Source organism: Rhinolophus ferrumequinum, chromosome 6, assembly GCF_004115265.2.
Source record: "Rhinolophus ferrumequinum isolate MPI-CBG mRhiFer1 chromosome 6, mRhiFer1_v1.p, whole genome shotgun sequence".
Classification (NCBI taxonomy): domain Eukaryota; kingdom Metazoa; phylum Chordata; class Mammalia; order Chiroptera; family Rhinolophidae; genus Rhinolophus; species Rhinolophus ferrumequinum.
The window spans coordinates 62,955,089-62,970,230 of record NC_046289.1 but is presented as its reverse complement, the minus strand read 5'-3'; the positions used below and the strand labels follow the sequence as shown (position 1 = coordinate 62,970,230).

Genomic DNA, 15,142 nt, shown 5'->3' with positions numbered 1-15,142 from the left:
CATATTTTTGTACTTAAGAATAAGTTCTGGCCAAGAACAAACTGTAATCTGGCCCCTGCACACCTTGCCGGTTGCTTACTTCCCTGAGGTCAGTTCTCCCCTAAGGATCTCTTAGTCATTCTGACACCCCGTTCTACTGTTGTAGCTCGTGGTGCTTAGTGCTAGGGGGTGTTTCTACCTGTCCATAGTTTAAATTTTAAATCGTAAGAGAGGTATTCCTGTGAATAATGCCACTCTCCCCAGTAGGTATCTGGAAGTCACTGCAGTTCCAAGCTCTGGCTCTGCCCTCATCTATGCGTATCTTTGACAGTTGGATTGGTCCTTGCTCTTCTGTCCAACATGCTTTCTAATTCACTGGGAGTGGATACCCAGGGACCTCTGTGAAAGCCCTAGGTTGATAGAACCTGTCAGGCCCAGGGACTGAATTACTCATGCATTTCTGTATCTTCTACAGAGATACTTAGAGAAGAAATGATAAGAAGATGCCCAGAGAGGGAAAGGTTTTCTCTGTCACGCTGTCCTGCACCTCATATGGTTGGTTCATACATAGGCAGCTGTATGATAGTACAATAGACATTTAATTCTCTGGGGCTTCATTGTTCCTAACACGATGAGCACAGAGGCGACTTTTTTATCTTTTTCAGATAGATATCGTAAAGCTTCTCATGACCAGTCCAGGTCTCTCTAGCTACAGCAGAGAGGAATTAAGTGCCACTAACCATATTCTGATATAATAGAGCAGACACTGGATCCTATGTTTGATTTTTAGGTGGACAGCCGATCAGATGGCTTTGGTGACTCCCGGGAGAAGGTTGTGGCATTTGGCTTTGATTACTGCTACTGGTCAGTCAACCCAGAGGACCCCCGCTATGCATCTCAGGATGTGGTAATGTCATTTTTCCTTCACTCTTCTCAGTGTTGTTTCATAGCTATGTAATTATTGGGAAATTAGCATGGAATCTGGGCCCTGACTATTCCTTACTTGGGATAGTTTGGTCAGAAACGAATGATGTTGGATCTGAGAAGTGGTCGTGAGAGGCATCAGTTGCAGAAAGAGGAAAGGACGGCTGGCTCAGAGCATGGATGTGGGCTAGTGTCCCTTTAGGCTTGGGCCTCAGCACGATCAGGTGGGTACAAGTTAGTTCAGGTAGTAGTGGTAGGTGAATGCGCTCACCTCAAACGTGGCCTTGTGTTGTAGGCAGCAGGAAGGCCCAGGAATCCCAGAGGCTGGTGTCTCTTTTAAGTCCTGGGCTTGTGCCTGTGTGCCTAGGAGTTGGCTCCTAGTCTGCCAACCTGTAATGTATGGAAGAGGTGATTTCTATTGATCTGATGAGGTTGAGCGGCCAGCCAAGGCTGCTAGCCAAGGCTGCCAGCTAAGGCTGTGGGTCTCCCTTCCTGTGGCAGGCGGTGCTGCCTAGCTCTCTCACAAGTTTCCGAGGGAGCAGGTCTGGCCAGGTGGCTCTACAGGACTTCTCTCTGCTTCTGTGAAGCAGCCGCATTGTTCTGGTTTGTGCTGTCGAAGGTCATGCGTTCAATCCCCACGCTGGCCAGCCAGCTGGCCTCGTTCGTTGTATGACCCAGGCACTCGCCCTCCCCCCAGCAGCCACTGCGCTACTCTCCGTGATAGTGCATCCCTCAAATTAGAAAAAGCGTTTATTTGGCTTTCATGGATCAGTATCGTCATACATACATAGGAAAGAAAACACTGCCGGAGTATGTCCTTAGGAAATACCATTGGAAATGGAAATATTTTGGGGGCAACTCTGGAGAACCATTGCCTATCAGTCTATATACCTTTGAATAAAAAGGCCGAAGTGTGTTTTCTAAGTATTTTAGTCTTTTGTGAAACTTTTTCTGATGATGTCAAAGGAACAATGTTATCAAGTGTCAGTGACTTAGGGGACAATACTGATTTATCACTGATGCAGACTTCCAAGGTGATTGGATAGTTCGAAACCATGGGAGATTAATTCCCCGCTTCTTCCCTTCTGAAGGGGACATGTGGAAACAAGACCCTAGGCCACTGTGGGACTTGTTGTCTCTGTGGGTCCCTTTTCTTACAATATGAACATCCTCCCTTTGTAGTCGCAGGGCGTTCGCTGTAAGTGCTCAGCAGGGAAAAGCAGCGTGGGCATTACCTGGCCCTGCCACGTCTTCTCTGTTATCTCCTAGCACTCAAACATGTATGAGGTGTCTGGTTACTGGTGTTCGTAACTGTTCCACTGAGATTCTCTAAGAAGAGCCAGGAAAGAAACTGGCTCTCAAATAGGAGGACGGGACTCCTACAGCAGTTCATATTTGTGGTGTAGAGGCAGTGTGAGGTCTTTCTGTTAGGACAAAGTGTGAGCATACTGCTGGCTTCCTGTCCTTAGCCCACCAGGGCTTTCCGTACGTAAGAAAAATGAACTATTTTGTGTAACATGTGATAGATGATCATCTGGGAGGTGTGTATGTAAACAAAACTACGTATTCGTATTTATCTATATATACATACATTATCAACAAACTTAGGTATGATTTTGGTGTCAGGCTCACATTTTACATTTATGCAGCTTAAGTGTATAAAATGGATCTAGTAGAAGGCCGGAAGTCCATAGATGAGGGGAATGCATAAATAAGATTCTTCCTCTGTTGCCTGATTTGAAGTTCGATGGAAAGACCAATTGGATTTGGACAGGAAGCCTGTGTAGAGAGATAAAACCAGTGTCTCCTGCGGTTGTTTCTGGCTTGTTTATTAATTGTCTAAGGCCCTCCCTGGAACTCAGGATAGGAGCGAGAAGGACAGGAACCTTTGTCACAGGCTGCAGGTCACAGAATGGTGGCAGGACTCACATTCACAGGATTTGGCCAGCGGGACTCATTACTTTAACACAGAAATTGGAGTGCAGACTTAACCGTAATCACTCTGGCTATGAGGTCACCAGAGGTAGGAGAGGCAGATTGTCATAAAACCATAGGATTTGGGGTAGGAAAGAATTTAGATGCCATCCGGTTCATCCTCTCCCAAAGTGCAGCTATCCTCTCTATAGCATTTGTGAACATATTTCGGGGTGTGTGGGGAGGGGGGTCAGTCTTACGGAAGTATAACTTATATACAGTAAATTTCACCTTTTTAGTGTACAGTTCCTGAGTTTTGACAAGCAAAGTTGTGTAGCTTACACTACAATCAGTATATAAAACAGTGCGTCATCCCCAAAATCCCTTCATGTCCCTTTGTAGTCGAACTATTCTTCTACCCAGCTCCTGGCAACTACTGATCTGTTTTCTGTCCCTACAGTTTTGTCTGTCCCAGAATGTCATGAATGTAATAAAACAGTATGTATTGTAGCCTTTGAGTCTGGTTTCTTTCACTTAGCATGATGTAGCTGAGATTCATCTCTGCCGTTGTGTGTGTCACATCTTATTCTGACCTTGATTCAAACTTATTTAAATCATCTTCTTGCCCAAAACGAAGTTCATGGCTTTGGAAGCGCTGATTCTAATGGCAAAGAGTGAGGGACCAAGTCCCCGGAGGACGGTGCTGCCCTCATCTCTGGGTTTCTTCCTGTTCTGAAGGAAGGACTCTCATCACCCTCAGAAATATATCACTGATTTGAGAATATCCAAACATCTGAGGGAAATTTCCCCCCACTGGCCTTAGGGGAATTTTGAGCAGCATTAGAAGCCATTGCTTGATAGATATTGACAAGCACGTCACCTGTTGGGTGTTGGTGCGGCCCCGTCACAGCCTCTTAGAACGTGAGCGCTTGAAGGGAACTTAGCAGTCATGTAGGCCAGGGTTTCTTGGCCTCAGCACTATTGATATTTGGGTGGATAATTCTTTGCTGTGAGGGTCTGTCCTGTGCACTGTAGGATGTTTAGTAGCCTCCTTAGCCTCTGCCCACTAGATTCCAGGAGCAATCCCAGTCGTGACAATCAAAAAGGTTTCCAGACACTGCCCACTAATCTATGCCAACCCCCTCATGTTCCAGATACAGCCGTGTGATTTATATGGCGATTTACAGGCGGTTCATGCTCAGGTGGGACTAGACTCATGCTTCCTATGGCGGTCTTTTCATTACATTGTACCATTCTGCCTCCCTCGTTGTATATTTTACAGCCTCACAAGATAGGTTCAAGATTAAAATTCCTTCGTGTTTTAGCCCTTCCCACCCGTTAGTGGTGACACACTTGAGTAAATAGATTAAGTATCAACAAACATGAGCCTCTAGAGAACAAGTCAGCTGCTGCAAGTTCTATTGAGAAGCAGCTTTATTTGTTAACTATTTGTAAATTCTAAAGGTGTATCCTTTCTTTAGATCATCTCTCCAAATCTAGGAAATCTGTATTATTTACTCCTCCATTTTATAGATAAGGAAACTGAGGCACAGAAAGCTTACAAGACTTGCACAGATCACTTAGCTAGCAAGTGGTGGAGCAGGGATTCAAATCCGAGACTGTGCAACTCTAAACTGCATGCCATTTCCACCACGCCTTACTGACTCCCAAAGTTAAAAAAGGAAATTCCATTTGGTCTACTAGTGACCTGCTCATCTCTTTATACATATTATCTGATTTGATCCCTTCAACAGCCTAAAAGGTAGAAGATTGTATCCTTATTTTACAGTTGAGGAAATTTAGGCTTAGAGAGGTTACATGATCCACTTGAGGTCAGAAATGTGTCTTAAATTTGAACACAGGATCATCTGAATGCAAAGTTCATATTCTTCACTACACTACATACAGGGTACAAGAGAAAAATAAAAAGAGGGATATAGGAAAAGGAATTGATGGAAATTGGGGAAAGGGAAGAGGGTGAAGAGGGGAGAGAGAGAGAAAGACTGTAATGAATGGGGATTGGGAGGGGATCGTACCTCATGTCTTGTCCATCACCCAGGACCCTGCTGTCCTAAGCTTCACATCTTTAAGGCAGGTCATTACCGGTCAAAATTGTGTTTTTAGTTTGTTACTATTTGGACTTGCTAAAGCTTTTCTTCAAAATTGGCCTACATTTTATCTGGCTTGAGTCTGTATTAAAATTACTCTACTTCTCTGAAGTTAGACCTGGATTGGAACTCAGTCACAGCCGCTTATTAGCTGGCCTCCTTAGGACAAGTTACTTAACCTCTCTGAGTCCTAGTTTCTTCGCCTGGAATTATTGTGAGGAGGAAATGAAATACTATGTAAAGTGCCCAGCCCGGGGCTTGGCAACTAGGAGTTGAATAAGTGAGATCACGAGTGCTGTGGCTTGGGTGTGAGAACCAAGATCACAGGATGAGAGAAGCGAGGCCCAGGCTTCTTTCTCAGAGCTGAACGAGACCAGAAAATCTCTTCTTCGAGTCTGGTTGTGATCCCTTTGGTGGCTCAGCGTGCTCTACTTGGGGAAATTACCTGCCTTCCCGTCCTCCTGGTCAGGAACGTCTGTTGGATCAGGAGTCCTCTGCTCCAGCGTATTGTGTTGGGGTGATTGTGTGTTTGTAAAACTTTCCATGAGGAGCATGAGCGCAGCTTTACCCACCAAGGACTATCATTGGCTGACACAACAAGTGCAGACTGAGTCAACAGAAAGGCCGTCCAGGAACAAAAAGCTACCCAGCCCTTTCTGGAAAGCCATGGCTTCTATTCCCCTGGGAGTCTTTGTTTTAAACTGGTTTGTTATTTGGCGAAAACACAATACCTAAACCATTTGCAGCTTTTTCCAGATAAAAAGTCCTGTGAGTGAGCAGATTTCCTCCCAAAACAACCACTGAAGACAAAACTGAAATTATAGCACCAATGTGATTGTGCTCGTTGGCGTTTTAATATTTGTTTAGTCTCCGCATATGCAGAACATCAGACAGCACACAGCAGAGTATACCTGTGGCCTACCCTCAGAGAGGAGAGAGAGAGAAATAGATACAGATTCTTTGGTGAATATTTTCTCCCGTTATGGACTTCAGCTTGAGGATGTCAGGAACATGGAGAGGCTTCAGAGGAAACCACCTCCCCTCCCACAAAAAAAAAAAAAAAAAAAGGCTGACTGCAGGAACCAAGGGGAAAGCCACTACCAGTGTAGCACACCCCGTACACGGTCTGCGTGGGATTATTTAATGAAGGAATGTTGGTCCAGGGATGAGAAGATAGGGAGGTGATGACAAAGCTCTGCAAGTACTTTGGTTTTAGCAGTTTATGGAGCATGAGAACCAACCTGTCTGCATTGCCATTCGGATAAAATAGATTTCAAATTACATTGCAGAGGATGGTATGTGGTATTTAGGACATGAAGAATAACGTGCAGAATTTTTGAATCCTGAATATGTGGTAGCTAAAATAGTCTGACTTTAGAATTCCGGAATGTTGATATCAGAATAAATGCTAGAGAGCATTCAAGACACTTATTTTAAAGATGAAGGCCTAGAGAGATAAAAATAACAGTTACAGAATTTTCTTTTCTTTTTTACCAGTCCAGAATTGTGCTTGACATTGCAGGAAAAAGTCTGTTGCTTATTCTAGGGACAGGCCATGAACTGCAATGCAACACAGAGGTTCCTGCATGGCAGGAAATGCCCCGCTTAGCGGGATGCCAAAGAAAAATCTTGTTCTTTAGACTGGACCTATCCTTGGCTCCGTACTCAGAGGAAATTGCACTATTGCCATCTAGTAGTGCAGGAGAGTATTGAGTGCTTATTATTATAATGTGACCAGGCTGCAATTAGGAGCAATGCTTCTATCTGGGGACCCACCCCATTATAAGATGAAGACAAATGATCTATTATCTCCTGCCTTAGAATGCGAGGAGGATGAAGTGGAGAGAAGGAGTATGATGACCCTTGCTTCCTTTATGCCTCACTTCTTTTGTATCTCCTGAACTCAGTATGTGAGTGAAGGCTTTAGGGAAAGAGTAAAGAAGGTAGAAGAATTACTGAAACTGAGGAGGGACTTTAGAGAAGCACGAGGAGCGGAGAAACATGAAGAAACGAAGGTGAGAAGGAATTTGAGAGTACATGGAGGGGAAGATTGTTAGGATTACATCACTTTTTACAGTAGATATTATTACCTCCGTTTTAGGGATAGGAACACGCTCAGATAGGTTGAGTAGCTTGCTTTAAGGTCACACAACCTAGTGATGGAACAAGCATTCAAACCTTTGTGTGACTCCAGGCTCTCAAATGCTGCACCACACAGTTCCCCATCTGTATTTCCAGCGCGGCACATCTTAAGTGATCCGTTAATGGTTGTTGGATTAATTATTCAATTTATGGTTCAGTGGATGAGAGACAAGTTGGGGCTCTGCCTTCTTGAATCTTGCTGCCTGCTTTGAGAAGGCCTTGCAGTCTGCCTAAGTTAGAGAACCACGGCCATCTATCAGTTTCTCTGTGCATCCCCTTTCCCTAATGCATGTATGTGCAAGGGAGCTGGGGCGCATGTGGGCGTCAAAGCATTTTCTCATGAATATTCGCAGAGCTGTGTACATTCCATCACTAGTTCTGTTTCTTCCCAACCGAGATGGAGACAGAGTAGAAGGGAGAGAAGTTTATAAGAAAAAGCCTTTTTGTGCAACAATTGGATGGGGCTGTGCAGGCATGAGTGGGGGAAGGGCGATCACCATGAGTATTTCATTTCAGTACGTTCTCTGCCAGCAGCACAGCTGCTCAACTCTATAAGCATATCCATGGACTGGATTTTAAAGGAATAAGGTCATTCTTTTGGCTTCATCTAACTCATTTCCCCCTCTCTAGAAACTTCATTATGAATCTTTAAAGAATACCTTTTATACTCAGAAAAATCGGAAAAACAGAGATCCCAGGCACTGCTGCTTGCTGCTGGTGCTGGATGCCTGTACAAAAATGAACATAAGAAACTAGAGACATCTTTTAACAGGCAAAAACTTGTTTGGGTTGTTTTTCTCCTGTGTGGGCCAAAGGTAACAGGAATTTCTGGTCGTCTCTGGAGTCCTTGAGATCTAGGCTGGAGAGAGGTTATCTGGAGGGGAGGCGTGCCCACAGCTCGATAGTGGCTGCAGACGTGGGGCAGCCTCAGCATCATTACGGACAGAGCCCGGAGACAGCTCTCCTTGACATTAACCAGAAGTTCCCTTGCTGACACGTGCAATGCTGAGAAGTTCCCCTGTTCTCCCTTGACTCTTGAATTTGTCCTGGGGTTTAAAAGGATGGTCAGTGAATTGCTTGGAGACGTGAAGTATGATGATGGCAATGATTACTTTGAGAGTCTTTGGAAAAAGTGCTTTGTAAAATCATCTAAACAAGGGGAAGATAGAATGAAGAGCAGCCCTGTGAACAAAAGGTGCGTGTCCACCACAGGAGTGCACGGCAGACCGATCTCAGTGGGCCTCTCCACGGGAAGCCACCTGCTCTGCCTCACTAGGTGCCGAGTTCTCTCCCACTACTTGCACAGCAAGCCTGTGTCCACGTACCCTCTCAGCACCATTTCAATGGTCCTCTGTTTGGGGGAGTCTGTCCAGCTGACCAACAAAAGGCCCCTTCTAAGTGCAGTGTTCTGAAAAGGGTTCAGAAACTGGGGCGGGGGGCGGAAATGGGACTAGTTTTTCTCTAGTTCTGTGCTGAGCAGAAAGCAGATGACTGCATAAAAAATGCCAGCCGATTAATTCATTTATTAAAGTATTTTGCTATAAAGGCAATATAAGCTAATTGTAAAATATTCAAACAATACAGAAGGATGTAATGTAAAAAAGTGGTAAAACCTTCCCCTTCTGTGCCTCCCCACCAGTCTCATTCTCTAGAGGTAACCGCTGTCTACAATTTCTTTGGTATCTTTCCAGACCTTCTCTAAAGCTAAGTAAGCATATGGGGGGGGGGGTGATGTATGCAAGTGGACTGTTTGGTCACCATTACTCAAGCAGTAGTTCACTGTAATCAGAAGTGTCTGGACGCTGATGGTAACCACTCTGAGCACCTCTTGTAATTGCAGAAGTCAAACCTGACTTGTATTCATCTTTTGTTATCGGTATATATTGAGTATTACAATTTTTATAGGTTTTTCCTTTTTTAAAATGTGTATACATTTGTTTTGGCACCCTCTGTATTCTATATCATTTTAAAAATACAAAGAGGCTTACACTGTACATACTATTTTTCTACTTGCTTTATTCTACTCAGTTTATCTTGGCCCTAATTTATTTGCAGTACCTATAGTTCTACCTCACTGTTTTAATGCAACATAGAATTCCATTGTATGAAGGTATTATAGTTTCTTTTTATAGTGATAGGCAGTTAAGATATTTCCAGATTTCTGTTATTAGTATACATAATACTGGAGTCAGCATCTTTGCATTTTTGCAAGTATAACTTTAAGATAAATTGCTAGAAGTACAGTTGCATGTTCAGAGAGTATACATAGTTTAAATTGCAATAGATTTTTGTCTAATTCCCTTCCAAAAAGATTGTACCAATTTACACCCTTAACAATAATGTATCAGAATACTTTTCCATATCCCTTGTCAACACTAGGTATTATACTTTTTAGTCTCTGCCTATAAGATACGTAGAAATAGTATCTTCTTGTTGACTTTTATTATAATTGAGGTTGAGCATCTTTTTGTGTTTCTTGGCTATTTGTATCTTTTCCCTATGAATTATGTGTTCATATATTTTCCCCATTTTTCTACTGTATCGTTCATCTTTTTCTTACTTATTTTTAAAAGAAGTTAGCATATTAAGGACATTGATCCATATGTCATAAATGTTGCAGATATTTCCTGTTTTTACTTTTGTTTTGATTCTACTTATGGTAATTTTTTCCATTTGTGTTTGTGAGTGAGTGAGTGTGTATGTGTGTGTGTGTGTGTGTGTGTGTGTTTAAATGTAGTCAAATTTATCAACCTTTCTTTATGGCTTCCTGGTGTGTTAAGCTTTTTAAAAAAGGCCTTCCATTCTGAGATTATAAAAGTATTCACCATGTTTTATTTTTCTGGTATGCTAGTGGATTTATCTTTTTAATATTTAAATATTTGATCCATTTGAAATTTTTTAGTGTGAGAAATGAGGTAGGGCTTCAGCTTTGTTTTTTTCCCCCTAGATAGCTAGCCAGTTGTCCCATTACCATTTATTGAATGCCCATCCTTTCTCCACTGATATGAACAACCACTTTTATTATGTACTAAGTTCCAGTGTATACTTGGGGTTTCTTTTAAAACTCTATTTCTGTTCCATTGACCTATTTGCATTCTTGTGCTAGCACCATACTGTTTCAGAAAATTTCAAATACACATAAAAGTACATACCATTCTGTTTCACTACTTTTTAATATTGGACAGGTCTAGTCTTTTCTCATTTCTTTCTCGACTATCTTGGTTATTTTGGTTATTGCTCTTCCCCCAAATGCTACGAAGTTCCCAGCTTTTGCTCATGTTGGCTCCTCTTTCTAAAATTGATTAAAATATCTCACCTTCCCACTTCCTGCTATTCAAAATATTCTTCAAGTCCAGTTGAAATGATACTTCCTTCTTCAAGTTGTCACCATCCCTTAGATTCTCATACTATCTTTTTACACTCTTGTGACACTTTCTGTATATTAACTAAAATTAGTGCTCTTTGGGTACGTGACTTACTTATTATGTTAGACTAGGTGATGCTGGAAGGCAGACTAGGCCTTACCCATCTTTGAATACCCCACAGTCCCTAGCACAGTAAGCATTTAGGAAGCAACTGTCATCTGTGGCACGATGGGGCTGAGTGCTGTGGGGAAGGTGGAGTGATATAAGACGCGATCCCCGCTCTCAGAAGGTTTATAGTCTTACTGGGAATACCCGGCTTTAGACACATAAAATGAACAATAAATATCAAGTATTCAAGTGTTAAATGAGTGGTACTTACAGTAAGTACTTCGGGAGTCCAGAGGAATAATATTCGTGGATTGCTTTGAATGAATTCAAGGGAGGTCATTTCAGTCAGAGGGAAAGGCGTAAACAAAGATTGGAAGGCAAGAATGTATAAGCTGTATTCGAGTGGATTAGGTGGTGCTGGTCCCGGGCGAAGCTGAGAGGACCTAGTCAGAGCCCATCGGCCAAGTGCTCCAGGAAGCCAGACCTGCACGTTTCACCTCTGAGATGCTCCAGACTCCTAGGGTATATAGAGACAAATCAGTTTCTCTGGCAAAATGGCCTCAGGAGCATCCTGGATACTTAGTTGAGCCTAGCAGATACAGGCTGTACCATCACTCCAATTCTGGAAGCAAGAAAGGGAAAATGGGTGCTTTTACTTTAGATAATTGGGGGGACCATGAAGATTTTTAACCTGAGGGCAAGAGGCAGAGTATCCTGGGTTACAGAAACAGCAATCACTCACTCAACAAACATTTCCCTTTCGTATACCAGGAGTATACTAGATGCTGGGTAAACAAACTCTGTGTGTGTGTGTGTGTGTGTGTGTGTGTGTGTGTGTGTGTGACAGAGACAGTTTTGCTCAATTTCTTTACCTCACTTGATACATCTTCTTTTCTGCAGATCCAATTTTGAGCAAATCTAATGTCTCATTCACAGTTCCTTCTTTTCTAGAGGTTCTAATAGGTTATAGTGCCCATATCATCTTTATGTCCACCCCACTGTTGCTTGGACACCACTCCCTTCCTTTGTTTTTGGACCCTGGGCTTGGTGCCATGGTGTCTCCATCTTTGCTGCTCTCTCATGAGCCTACCCATGGGGCATCATACAGACCTCTTCTTGTTCCACGTGGTAGAAGTGTTCTGATTTTAGCATTTAAGTTACTTTCTTGTAGAAAAATAGCTGCTAGGAGCACATTACTGGTTTTTCTTTCTGGAGGTGCCCATTGAGCTTTATTAAGACTGTGTATGTCCAGATGCTTCCTTACCATGAAAGAAAGAGGACATGCTTCATACTCTTTGGGAACACAGACGTAGAGAGTCTGGGGTTCTGCCTTGCTTCTCAAAATGTGGACCTTGGTATTGTCTAGAGTTTGTTAGACATGTGTACTTTCAGACCCAACCCAAATGTATTGAATCAACATCTGCATTTTTAGAGATCACCAGGTGTTACATATGTATGTGAAAATAATTAAGTTAGAGAAGCAGATTTAGATCCAAGAGGTCTGGGGTAGAGTTTACGATGCTGCTGGATTGAGGACCAAATGTTTAGGAACAAGTTTCTAGAGTACATGATATGTTACACCTTAATTTATACAACTCTGAATTGATGACTGCTTTTCTGAAAGCCCAGTTAACTGTGCTTTTGCTTTGACTGTAAAATGTGCATTATTCCTTGATCGACATGTCTCTTACTTGTCTGGCTGGCTGACTCAAAAAAGAAACTGCGTTAGACTCTGACATACCACTTACCATAACTGCCATCTCAGACACACCTTGATGGTTTTGGTCTAGTGGAACAAGTTGTATATTGTATGATTTCAATAGCCTTGGTTTTCTTATCTTTCAAGAGGGAGTACTAATTCCTGACCTACCAACATCATAGGAATATTGTTAGAATAAAATGAAGTATTAGGCTTGAGAGAATTTTGGAAAAAATTAGAAACATTAAATAAATAGCAGTTGGTATTACTACTACTATATTCTCTGTTGTTTCTGTACCAAGAAAGATAGTCTCTGCAGTTTTTTTTATGAAAGTGTCTTTTGCTCTTAATTCTTTAATAAAAATATTTTCTTCTAAAATACTGTAATTTATTAATTTTAAAAAATAGGTAATGTATGCACATGGCAGAAAAAAAGCACAAAAGGATATACAGTAAAAATTAAATCCCTTTTCTATCCCTAGCCACCTCCTTCCCCTTTGCTAAGGCAGCCATTGTTATCAATTTTTTTTATATAGTCCCAGAGAATTCTATGCAAATAGGAGCATATAGCTGTATATTTCTTCTCTTTAAAAAAAGGTAGCATACACCAGATTATTTTGCATCTTACCTTGCTTAGTTACTGTATCTTATAGACATTAAAAAAATGTGTGTGTGTGTGTGTGTGTGTGTATATATATATATATATATATATATATATATATATAGTATTTTTTTTTAAAGATTTTTATTGGGGAAGGGGAACAGGATTTTACTGGGGAACAGTGTGTACTTCCAGGACTTTTTTCCAGTCAAGTCGTTGTCCTTTCAATCTTAATTGTGGAGGGTACCATTCAGGGGGCACAGCCCACCATCCCTTGCGGGACTCGAGGAGTTGAACCAGCAATCTTGTTGTTGAGAGCCCACTGGCCCATGTGGGAATCGAACCGGCAGCCTTCAGAGTTAGGAGCATGGAGCTCCAACCGCCTGAGCCACTGGGCCGGCCCTATATTAAATCTTTTTGATGACATAGTAACCTTTTGTGTGGGTATGTTATAATTTATTTGCTACTATGAACTTTTAAACTTTTTATGTCTTAAATTTACAATAAATTTTTTATAGGCAGCATATATGTAATTGGGTCTTGCTTTGTTTTCCTAATCAGACCATCTCTGCCTTTTAATTGGGGTTATTTATACCATTTGTATTTAGTGTAATTACTGATATAGTTATGATAATCATTTTGCTACTTGTTTTCTATTTGTCCCATCTGTTCTTTGTCCTGTTTTTGTATTTTTCTGCCATCTTTTGGGTTGAGTATTTTTTATGAGTCCATTTTATCTTTGTTGGCTTATTAGTTATGACTCTTTGTTTTGTTAGTGGTTGCTTTAGGTTTTATAGTATACAATTCTAATGTATCATAGTCTACCTTCAAGTGATAATATACTACTTCCCGCAAAAAATGAGATACACTGGAATGCGTCTGTTTGTCCTTTCGCAGTCTTTACTGTCAAGTCATATTTTTATGTCTATATATGTTATAAACTCCATAATATATTATTAATAATTTTGTTTAAACAGTAAATTTTTTATTTTAAAGATTTTTATTAAATACGAGGTAGAACAATTAAGTTTGCGAACTTGTTGCAACGATGTTGCTAACCATTTTGATATCAGAGGGATTATTCGTTATGAATTTGTACCAACTGAACTGTGAACCAAGTTTACTATTTGTAAGTGCTGAAAAGGCTCTGTGAAATAGTTAGACGAACCTAACTTTTTGCCAACAATTCATGACTCTTGCATCATGACAATGCATCAGCTCACACGGCACTGTCTGTGAGGGAGTTTTTAGCCAGTAAACAAAGAGCTGTATTGGAACACCCTCCCTACTTAGCTGATCTGGCTCCCAATAACTTCTTTCTTTACCCAAAGATAAAGCAAATATTGAAAGGAAGACATTTTGATGGCATTCAGGCCATCAAGAGTAATATGACGACGGCTCTGAGGGCCATTCCAGACAAAGAATTCCAAAATTGCTTTGAAGGGTAGACTAGGCACTGGCGTCGGTGCATAGCTTCCCAAGAGGAGTACTTTGAAGGTGACCATAATAATATCTAGCAATGAGATATGTAGCAACGAGCACTTTTTCTAGGATGAGTTTGCGAACTTAATTGTTCGACCACGTATAGCTGACATACGATATTATATTAGTTGCAGGTGTACACCATAGTCATTCAACATTTATATACCTGAAGAAGTGATCACCATGATAAATCCAGCAACCATCTGACACCATATCATACTATCACCATAGTATTGACTATATTTCTTATGCCATAACTTTATTTCAGCTATCATATTTTAGACACTGCAAAGTTGGAGACTGTTTGATTTATATCCCACAAACCATATAGCATTAAGTCTGGTGTCAGCAGATGCTCTACATTGGTTTATGATTTGCTGTATGGACTCTAATGAGCAAATTTTAATTTAGCATTTGTCTCCTAAACGTATGCTATGGCACCAGGACAGGAGACTTTTCCTTATATTCAAAAGTCAAACAGAACCAGAAATTGATAATTTATTATGAAACATTTTGGAAAATTTCAAGTTGTAGGTCTTGGCTATCCAACATTCTTGTTGCTGCTTGCTGTTCTTTCCGAACTGCATTTTTTGGGACAGGAGTTTGGTCTCATTTTCTTTTCCAGATCTGAAGTTGAGGTGGTCAATACCATATGCTGGCTCTAATTATTCTTTGATTTACATACATTTACATAAGCTCACTCTTAGCAAAAATAGCCTTCTTAGAATTCTGAGCAGGTGTGGGGATGGAGAGGAAACAGTCTGTTTATACTTTGTTCTGTGTACTTCTGCTTGGTTGGCCCCCTTTTCTCTCACCTCTC

General features: G+C 41.3%; 1 protein-coding gene across 1 annotated transcript in view; it reads left to right on the top strand.

Annotated features, from left to right (window-relative positions):
* STARD9 (StAR related lipid transfer domain containing 9) overlaps positions 1 to 15,142 on the top strand; it is a 94,361-nt gene that overhangs the window by 6,027 nt on the left and 73,192 nt on the right. The window contains exon 3 of the mRNA XM_033107395.1: positions 770 to 886. Within this exon, the coding sequence (XP_032963286.1) occupies positions 770 to 886 (117 nt within the window). The remainder of the gene's footprint in view (positions 1 to 769; positions 887 to 15,142) is intronic.